The sequence below is a fragment of the Triturus cristatus genome, chromosome 5_2 (assembly GCF_964204655.1).
Source record: "Triturus cristatus chromosome 5_2, aTriCri1.1, whole genome shotgun sequence".
NCBI classification, from domain to species: Eukaryota; Metazoa; Chordata; class Amphibia; order Caudata; family Salamandridae; genus Triturus; species Triturus cristatus.
Window position 1 is genome coordinate 1,038,026,875 of NC_140588.1, and position 10,444 is coordinate 1,038,037,318.

Here is a 10,444-nt window from a genome sequence, read left to right on the forward strand (position 1 = left end):
CCCCCCCAGCCGTGTATGTACGCACCAAACACCCACCCGTGTATGTACGCCCCCGAACCCCCCCCCCGCCGTGTATGTACGCACCGAACCACCAGCCGTGTATGTACGCCCCCGAACCCCCCCCAGCCGTGTATGTACGCACCGAACCACCAGCCGTGTATGTACGCCCCCGAACCCCCCCCAGCCGTGTATGTACGCACCGAACCACCAGCCGTGTATGTACGCCCCCGAACCCCCCCCAGCCGTGTATGTACGCACCGAACCACCAGCCGTGTATGTACGCCCCCGAACCCCCCCCAGCCGTGTATGTACGCACCGAACCACCAGCCGTGTATGTACGCACCAAACACCCACCCGTGTATGTACGCCCCCGAACCCCCCCCAGCCGTGTATGTACGCACCGAACCACCAGCCGTGTATGTACGCACCAAACACCCACCCGTGTATGTACGCCCCCGAACCCCCCCCCCAGCCGTGTATGTACGCACCGAACCACCAGCCGTGTATGTACGCACCAAACCCCCACCCCAGCCGTGTATGTACGCACCTAACCACCAGCCGTGTATGTACGCCCCCGAACCCCCTCCCAGCCGTGTATGTACGCACCTAACCACCAGCCGTGTATGTACGCCCCCGAACCCCCCCCAGCCGTGTATGTACGCACCGAACCAACAGCCGTGTATGTACGCACCAAACCCCCACCCCAGCCGTGTATGTACGCACCGAACCACCAGCCGTGTATGTACGCACCAAACACCCACCCGTGTATGTACGCCCCCGAACCCCCCCCAGCCGTGTATGTACGCACCGAACCACCACCCGTGTATGTACGCACCAAACACCCACCCCAGCCGTGTATGTACGCACCGAACCACCACCCCACCAGGGAATGTACGGACCGCACCCCCACCAGTGCATGTACGGACCGTACTGACGCCAAAAAAACACGTACTGAACCCGGACAAACCATATTTACACAAGGAGAGTCAAGTAGAGTTTCCCCACACCACCAAACAGGCCCAACAACCCCACAAACATCACATACACTCACCTGCAACTGCCAAACTGCCAAACAGAGGCCCAAAACTCAATCACTCCTCATAACACACCCACACAAATTTCAAACACAGCCACACCCACAAATGGACCAATAAAAATGGACCACACACACAAACCATGAGCCTTTGCAACAGACCCACTGCTGCCAGAGCCCACAGACGACCCACACCACCATACTTGAACCTCACACTTGCATACCTTCACACAACCACCTACACAAACACCCCCTCATCACATTCACACACACACCTCCACTACCACACCCACACACCCACAGCCATCCACACCCACACCCCCACAACCACACCCCACGCCATGTCCACCACCAAGAATCCAAAGTTCACAAAGGAGGAGCTGGAGATCCTTGTCGACGAAATCCTCAGAGTCGAGCCACAGCTCTTTGGGACATTGGTCAGACAGACCAGCATATCCGAAAAAACCGCCATGTGGCAGAGGATCGTCGATTCTGTGAATGCTGTTGGGACAACCAGAAGGACCAGGCACGAGTGCCAATCCAGGTGGTACGATCTGCGGAGGACGGTCAAGAGAAAGATGACTGACAATCACAACCAGGGGAACATCACTGGAGGAGGGCCGCCCCCCAGACCTGTACAATACCATCCCTGGGAGGAGAAGGTGATGTCCACGCTGGCGGTGGAGGGACTACACGGACTGCCAGGACTCCCAGACCCTGGTGAGTACACAAACAACTCACCTCACATGGGGGGGATGCCATACACAATCAATCATGCATGCCACCCCCCCCAAGCCACCACCGGACACAACAACACTCCACAAACACACACATGCCACTGGCGCCTCCATGCCCCATGCATCAATCAGGGCCATGCCAAGTCACAGGCCACACAAAACACCAACACAACACAGGATGTGGTCGATGCTGGGAGTGGGGGCAGCAAAACTAACATTGAGCAACTCACAAGCACACAACAATGCCCTCAGCCCATATGGCCCAGGGCACAGCCATACAAACTGTGTGTACCCACACAGTACTGTCTTGCCTGCAAATGATGGCTGCCATGCAGGATGCCATGGGTCTGAAGGCACAATTTGCACATAACAGCAGACAATGAAGATGCATCGCTCTGATAGAGTCTCAGCACACACCGCCACAGCAGCAGCCTACACTCAGACACACTGCCCAATGGGTGCCCGGAGAACAGGGACTAACTCACATGAACAAGCCAATGGCCATTCAAAGACCGGCTAACTGTGTGTGCCCAGGAAGCTGGCCTGAGGTGACAGAGAGTGACAAAGAGAGGGAGGGAGAGGGGGAATGAGAGGGAAGGAGACAGAGGGGGGACACAGGGAGACAGACAGAGGGAGGGAGTAGGGTGACAGAGGGAGACCGACAGAGGGAGGGAGGAGGGTGACAGAGGGAGGGAGGAAGGGAGACACAGGGAGACTAAATCACCCTTGGGTGGTGTGGCCATGTCCACTCGTCAGCCGGTGGACTGTGTGCATGCAGACCAGGTCTGGCAGTGCCTCAACCCCCCCTTCCGTAGATGAAGACCGGTCCATGTGTCAATCTGTGCACGAGTCCATCCGTGCTGCAGGCACAGACCTAACCACACACCCAGTATACCCACCCACCGTGTCGGTAAGAACCCTGTCACAAATGCTTCAGTCCCCTACCTGCAACATCAAATTGCCTTGCCAAAACACCATTTGGCCACGTACAGTGCAACACGTAAGGCGCCTCTGCATGGCTCGCTACGCCCGCACACCACACTGCTGACTGTGTACCCAAATAGATGCATCAACTAAGATTGTGTCTCACACATGCGTAAAGCCCTGACAGCTGTGGCCAAGGGACATAGCCATGCACAAGTGCACTGTGAGAGGAATGCAGGACAGATCCAACTACCCAGAGGAAGAGTGCCAAATCAGAAATGCATGCAACATGGATGCCACATGTGACACTGTTAACATTGTCTCTCTCACACACAGGTCAATGTCGACGAACACCCCCCAACACTGGGGGGGAAGTCACACAGGACCAGGCTCCGCGGGATGATGACCCCACCGCCAGCGATGACTCTCACCACTCCGTGGATGACCCAGACCAACCTGGCCCCTCTGGTGTCCAACCACCTGCAGCACCTGCGTCAGGTACAACTGTGCCAACCACCACCCCCATTCCTGCCACATCCCAGGAGACGTCCAGGAGCCCTGCCCGCACACGACCACCCAGCCAGTCTGCCCAGGAGGGACACGGTCCTCCGGGCACCCAGGAGGAGGCAGGCGGCAACGCAGATGCCATCCCTCAGGGGTCCCGGAGACCCGATGCACCCACAACGGCAGGCCAGGTGCACGTGGGCAGGGGTGGCGGGAGTGGAGGACGGCGGAGGCGCGAACCTGACCAGGCAGCTCAGGACCCGGTAGTGTCCCAGGTCAGCAACATCCTGGATACATACCGGCGTGACACCAGGGGCATGGACCAGATTGCGTCCACCCTCAATGACATCAAGGGGACCCTCCAGGAGATGAAGACCCTGCAGTCCCAGCAACATGCCTGTCAACTGCAACACCAAGGAAGGATGGAGGATAGACAGGCTGAGCTCGTGGCGGTGCAAACCCAAATGACCGGTGTACTCCGTCGGATTGCCGACAACATGGGCAACCCTCCCTGTGGCACCAGGCGAAGGCCATTACCAGACACAGGGAGGGATCAGGAGGAGGAGGATTCATCCGACGGAGCGTCACAGACATCGTCACGGACTGCTTCCGAGGGTCCCCGCAGGAAGGTGGGTCGTCCACGAAAAAGACTGTGAGAGTCAGCAGAACATCACCATCTCCCAGGTCACCTGGCCTGGCACCTGGCCCTCTGGCCCAATAGCAGCACATGACATTCTCTGCCACATGGACTTGCTGGTCACTGTCTGACCTATGTTGACGAAGACTGTGGCATGGACTCTGACATTTTGCTACGACAAGGATACCAACTCCCCCAGTGAACTTTGGATTCTACACTCCCGCTGTGCACCTCTTGTCATCCCCACAAACCCGTACCCCACCACAAATAAATTAATCACACTTACAAGATGATGCCGTGATTCTACATTATTACAATACATGTGTGTGTCGTACAGTCAAAGCATGCCTGATCTCAGAATTAACTCCAACCATCCAAACCGTGGGGTCGCAGTCTTGCCCAGGACACACATGGGTCCCAATGTCTCATCTGATACAGACATGGAGTACCAAACTCACCTGTGCTGGGCCCAACCAGCTGAGTGGTTCCCGCACAACTGTGGCTACAGACACATTCAGGGGAGCAACAGTCATGCGCAGAGGTCAGGGATCATGTTGAGTGACCTGGCTTGCCGCTCCCAGGTATGTCTAGACATGTGTCCCTACAATGTGCAGCATGCTTGCGTCAGGCGGATGTTGAGAATGGTGGCTAGGCCAAGGTTGGATGCATGGAGATGCCAGAATGCAGTTTAGGATCACCGTGCCACATGGTTGTGTTGGGGTTGTGGGCTGCATCATGAGTGTGGGCGTGGATCTAGAAGGTCATCCTGCAGCTGGCTGTGAAACATTCCCCCCATCCCGTTAGGACGTTGATGTGGCCTGGTTGCCCGACGCAGTAGCAGAGCTGTGCAGATGCACTCCGGATATGGACAAGTACCATGGGAGTCGTGAGGCACATGTCCGTAGACTGCAGGGTAGGATTCGACACGGATGTTGTAGTTGCCCTGGGGGATGGTCTCTCTTGCCTTGAGGTGGATGGAACTGTGCATCTTGTGCATAATACAGTTCCCACTCCCTGACAAACCCCTAGCATCTTGTCACTCTACACATAGACACATATGCACCACCTATGAAAACTATGCCAGACCTGCGGCACGCACAGTGGCAACAGGGCACCATTGACAGGGAAGAGGCACCTTGGAGACAGAGGGACAAATTTATTAGTCATGTGTGTTGGAATGACAATGATACTCTGTCAACACATACACAGGTCATGTGGATGTACATGTGGGAGCAACACTGGCACCCCCCATTGCAACACAGATGCTGGCATCCCATTGACCTGGCACACAAGTGACGGATAACAGCTAAACACCCCCTGCTGCCACGGAGAGGCCGCTATACACCATTGAGGCCCTGATGGGGCAATCACACACCATGTCAACCCGGTGCAACCTGTATGTTTCCGAGGCCAGTGTTACACACAATGATGGCCTCATCACAATCCCCAATCCCCTGCCACATGACAGTCACCAAGTCTGAGCATGGCTCCAGGTGAAGCCTGCCCCATGTCATGTTCCCCATGTAGGATCACCATGTATGCAAATGGAACACACATGAACCGGAGAAGTGCACACAGACTACAAACAATTCACACACCCAAAACGACGTGAGGCATCCCTTACCCTGAGGAGATTTCAACACTTGCCCGTGCATGTGACGCTGAATCAGCACATGTCGCTGTGTTCATGAGGAGTAGCAGGAGCACAACAATGCCACCAGCAGACAGCATGCACATGGACCTGTGGAAGAGAGACACACAAGGATTCAGCACAAAGGAGCACATCCGCAAGCATGTACTTAACACGTATCATGTTGTTAACATGACAGGTGACAATGATGACCCTCAGACAACATCCTTCCATTGCGCCATCACTTGAGTGACACTTCAATACACACCACTGACTCACTTGGCAGACATGCAGATGGACACACACATTGCAACACATGCCACACACGGCCCAATGCGTGCACACTCAGACACTGGAACTCACCACTAAGCAAAGAAGTTGCGTATGAGCCGACTCCGCATGTCCTCCACAGCCTCCTCCTCCTCCACATCACTTGCCCCGTCACCAAGCCCTTCATCCTCCACGGGTGGATGGTCCTGGTCATCTTGATCCAGTATGAGTGGAACAGCTTCCTCCACTGCCATGTTGTGCAGCATGCAGCAGACGATGATGATCTTGCACACCTTCACCGGGGCATATGGGAGTGCTCCGCCGGTCTTGTGGAGGCACCGGAATCGGCTCTTCAGAAGTCCAAACGTCCTCTCAATGACTCTCCTGGTCCGCCCATGTGCGTTGTTGTAGCGGTGCTCGGCAGCCGTGCTGGGGTTGCGGACAGGCGTCATCAGCCATGGCATGTTGGGATAGCCAGCGTCCCCTACAAGGAAACATCATGGACAGAAGTGTGTCAGCACAGGCAGTGAGATTGGAAGATGACGCCAAACACTGAACTGCCAGAGTCTACCCACCAACAATACATGCTCGCTCGTTCCGCAGCTGCAGCATCATTTCTGGCACCCTGCTACGCCTCATGATGAAGGCATCGTGTGCTGATCCTGGAAAGCGAACACAGACATGTGAAATCACCATGTTGGACAGACACACCACAAGGGCATTAATGGAGTGATAATGTTTGCGATTCCTATACACCACCTCCTGTGCCTGTGGTGGTACCAACGCAACATGTGTCCCATCTATGGACCCAATGACATGGGGCATCCCTCCCAGGGCATAGAACTCACGCTTGACATCTGTCAACTGCTCACGATTTGGGAATTTAATGTACTCATCCAGGTGAACCAACATGGCCTCTAAGAAATCATGCAGAACACGGCTGAACATCGTCTGGGACATGCCCCCGACATCAGCAATGGTATGTTGGAACGTACCCGTGGCAAGGAAATGTAGGGCTGCCATCACCTTCAACTTGGGTGTCAGTGCACTTGGATACCTGTGGCGCGGGAGGAGTTGTGCTTCCAGCCGGCCAGTCAACTCATCAATCAACCGTTGGCTGAATCTGTAGCGGCGTATACAGTCCCGTTCATGCAGGGCAGCAATGTCTGGCATACGTCGAGGGAGAGGCGGAGCCCTGCAGTGAAATGGAAGGAACACCTAAGAGTGAGCACTGTACAACAACATCGTCAATGCACTGAGCACATGTTACACAGCCAATACACATATGCCACGTTGTGAGTCAGGTCTGTGCCACAGTTCCTGGACACGTACGCCAGTCAGGTTACACTCCTACCAAGGGACAGCCACTAACGGAGGGGGGCAAGATCACGATGACATGGCATGAGACTAGCTGTGGGCCAGTGTAAGTGAACATGCACACGCATCACAGGATTCACAGACATCCACACATGTGCAGAAGTAGTATGCGTATGGTACAGACAGGTAGTTGGATGCGATATGCACTGGTCACATGTCATAGGAATAGGACAGGCCACACACATTGCCTTTGAGGAGTACATGTCGAGACAGAACATACATAGGGAGCATGTGGATATGTACTTGTGTTGATACTCCGTGTAGTTGGATACATACACACCTCATGGCAAATCACATATGTGGGCTGGTGTGCGGAACAGTGTGCCATGCCCATCGACACACAGACACATGTTGGCAGCAGCAACTGCTGACGCATTGAACCACACACCTACAGCAAAATCATGGAAAGACATGCCACACACATGACATGGTTGCAGCATGCAACGCAGCCATACACGTGTCATATGTAATATTCCGTGTACCTGGCATCAGGGGACAGGTGCGGGTGTCCGTGACTGGGACATGCAAGTGACTCATGGCTCCACTAGTGTGTACGACATGCACACATGTCAAAGGAGTGCAGGGGATGTGTGGTACAATGCGCACCATCACACACGACATGTGTACACAGCTCATCGTACATGTGCTTTGCCCACACCTCAGGGGTAAAGTGCCACATCACATCCTGACACACCTGTGTCACACACAGGTGGTATTGCACAGACAATGCATTTGTGTCCACCCTTGGCAATACCTGTCCGCTCCATTCCTGTCTGTGTGCCGCCTGTCACCACTGACAGTTGTTATACGCACCGTACATACGCTCGGAGCGCGTGTATAGGGTCCCTGGGCCAATATTGCCGCTGGCGTATGCGTACGCCACAGTAGTACGGACTGTACACGCGCTTGTGCGGTCCGGATCACAATATGGGCGCTGGCGTATGCGTACGCCACAGTAGTACGGACTGTACACGCGCTTGTACGGTCCGGATCACAATATGGGCGCTGGCGTATGCGTACGCCACAGTAGTACGGACTGTACACGCGCTTGTGCGGTCCGGATCACAATATGGGCGCTGGCGTATGCGTACGCCACAGTAGTACGGACTGTACACGCGCTTGTGCGGTCTGGATCACAATATGGGCGCTGGCGTATGCGTACGCCACAGTAGTACGGACTGTACACGCGCTTGTACGGTCCGGATCACAATATGGGCGCTGGCGTATGCGTACGCCACAGTAGTATGGACTGTACACGCGCTTGTGCGGTCCGGATCACAATAAGGGCGCTGGCGTATGCGTACGCCACAGTAGTACGGACTGTACACGCGCTTGTACGGTCCGTACTACTGTGGCGTACGCATACGCCAGCGCCCATATTGTGATCCGGACCGCACAAGCGCGTGTACAGTCCGTACTACTGTGGCGTACGCATACGCCAGCGCCCATATTGTGATCCGGACCGTACAAGCGCATGTACGGTCGGTATCACTGCTTGTGGGGTACCCTAGGGCGTGGAACGCACCGTACCTGTGTGTAAATGTATGAAAACACATAGGGGACACATGAGGGACAAGTATAAGGGCCTAAATGCCTGATGGTTGCCATGGAGACTGAGTTAAATTTTTGAATTTGAGCACCAGGTGCACAGCAGAAGTCAGTTTGAAAGAATCTACATTGTTGCAATGTGGATGTTGACTTGACATCATTATCAAAACTGAAACCATGCAAAGCCACACACTGGGGTAGGTTTGAAGGGATTGGATGAAACGTAGGATGCTAATGTGACTGACCAATCAATCTGTACTCCTATACATGAACAGGCCAGCCAGGCATATATAAGGCAGCCAGGTCCCATGAGAGAGCACTTGCCTGCACATCCATTCATCCATGACCACTGCTGCTGATAGTGATTCCTCTGGCACCATGTCCAGGACTGTGGAGAGGTCACAGCCATTCACCCAGGAGGAGAACCTTGCCCTGATAGATGTGATCCTCCCACAGTTCCAGAGCCTGTATGGTCGACCAGGGGTTCAGGTGAGTGCAGACTCCACTAGCTTAGACTGTGCCCCTTTTGTGTGACAGTGACTTCTGGCATTGTGTCCATGTGTGACAGACATGCACTGTTGTTTGGAGTGGGTCCCAGGGTGTGGAAGGCCTCATGTCACCCATGCAGAGCATGCTGTGTTTCCTGTGTGCACTCCTCACTTGCATAGTGCCTACTGTGACAATGAATGCAAGGTGCATGCCACATTCTGCCTGCATACTCCTCCTGGGGATGTTGTTTCCACAGTCCTGATGTGATCCTGTGTTCCCCCCAGTGTGACAGGTGTCAGTACCCATGGATGTGTGTTTGTTCAGTGTACCTGTGCTGTGAGTGTCCAAAGGCCGTGTTCGTCCCCTGCACATTGGTGTGTGTGTTAGTCCCCTGTCATGTGGGTGAGTGCATATGGGGAGTGTTGCACACAAGCAGCATGAGGGATGGATATGGCCTGGCCATCGGATGTGAGCAGGGAGCAGTGCTGTGTGCATGCCGTGCTGAGCCAGCCCCACACCTGTGACACCCCCGTCTACTGGCACATGGGCAGAGTGAGGTGTGTACCCGCAGTTGGCAATGCCATGTGATTGTCCTGTACCTGTGTGTGTCTGTGTACTCTGCTGAGGTAGCATCAGTGTGCTGGGGCAGGTGACTGCTGTGAGGTGCTGTACATAATCCTGGTGTAGCCTGTGAGGCACAGTGTGATCCCTGGTCAGTGAGTGTGTGGTACCCCTCATGCCACCCGTGTGCTTCCACTGGCACGTAGTGCATTTGGCCTTCCACAGTGGATAATGTCCCTATGACAAAGGTGCAATTAGTTGCATGCATACCATGGCCTGTTCATAATGAGGATTGTTCTATATGTGTGTCTCTGTGTCTTTGCTCATGTGGATTAATGTATTCTCTCTTTTGCATCCTCACAGGTAGGCGCCATTGCCAAGGGGGAGATCTGGAGGGAAGCCGTCAGTGCCGTGAGGGGTACAGAGGGTCGGAGGCGGAGCCTGTCTCAGGTGAGGAAACGCTGGCAGGACATCCGGTGCTGGACGAGGAGGATTGCACGGCTCCTGCTGGGGGACTCACCTGAGAGCCGTAAGAACCGTGGCCGCCGTCGTCTGACCCACATCCAGAAGCGTGTGCTGGCGGTGGTCTTCCCCGATATGGACAGGCGCCTACAGGAGAGGCAGCAGCAGGAAGGGGGTAGGTACATGTGTGTCAGTTGTGTGTCCCCAGCCAATGTAAGTGTGCAGTTGCATGGATACACTGCCAGGGTTTGATTGTGCAGTGCGTCAACTTC

The 10,444-nt window shown here is 54.9% G+C and overlaps 1 protein-coding gene across 1 annotated transcript; it reads left to right on the forward strand.

Annotated features, from left to right (window-relative positions):
- The first annotated feature begins 1,605 nt into the window (after positions 1-1,605).
- On the forward strand, positions 1,606-4,859 carry LOC146829631 (uncharacterized). The gene is made up of 2 exons (XM_085606705.1): positions 1,606-1,753; positions 3,031-4,859. The coding sequence occupies exons 1-2, from the start codon at positions 1,612-1,614 to the stop codon at positions 3,852-3,854; spliced, it is 966 nt and encodes a 321-aa protein (XP_085462831.1). The 5' UTR covers positions 1,606-1,611; the 3' UTR covers positions 3,855-4,859.
- Positions 4,860-10,444: the final 5,585 nt, after the last annotated feature.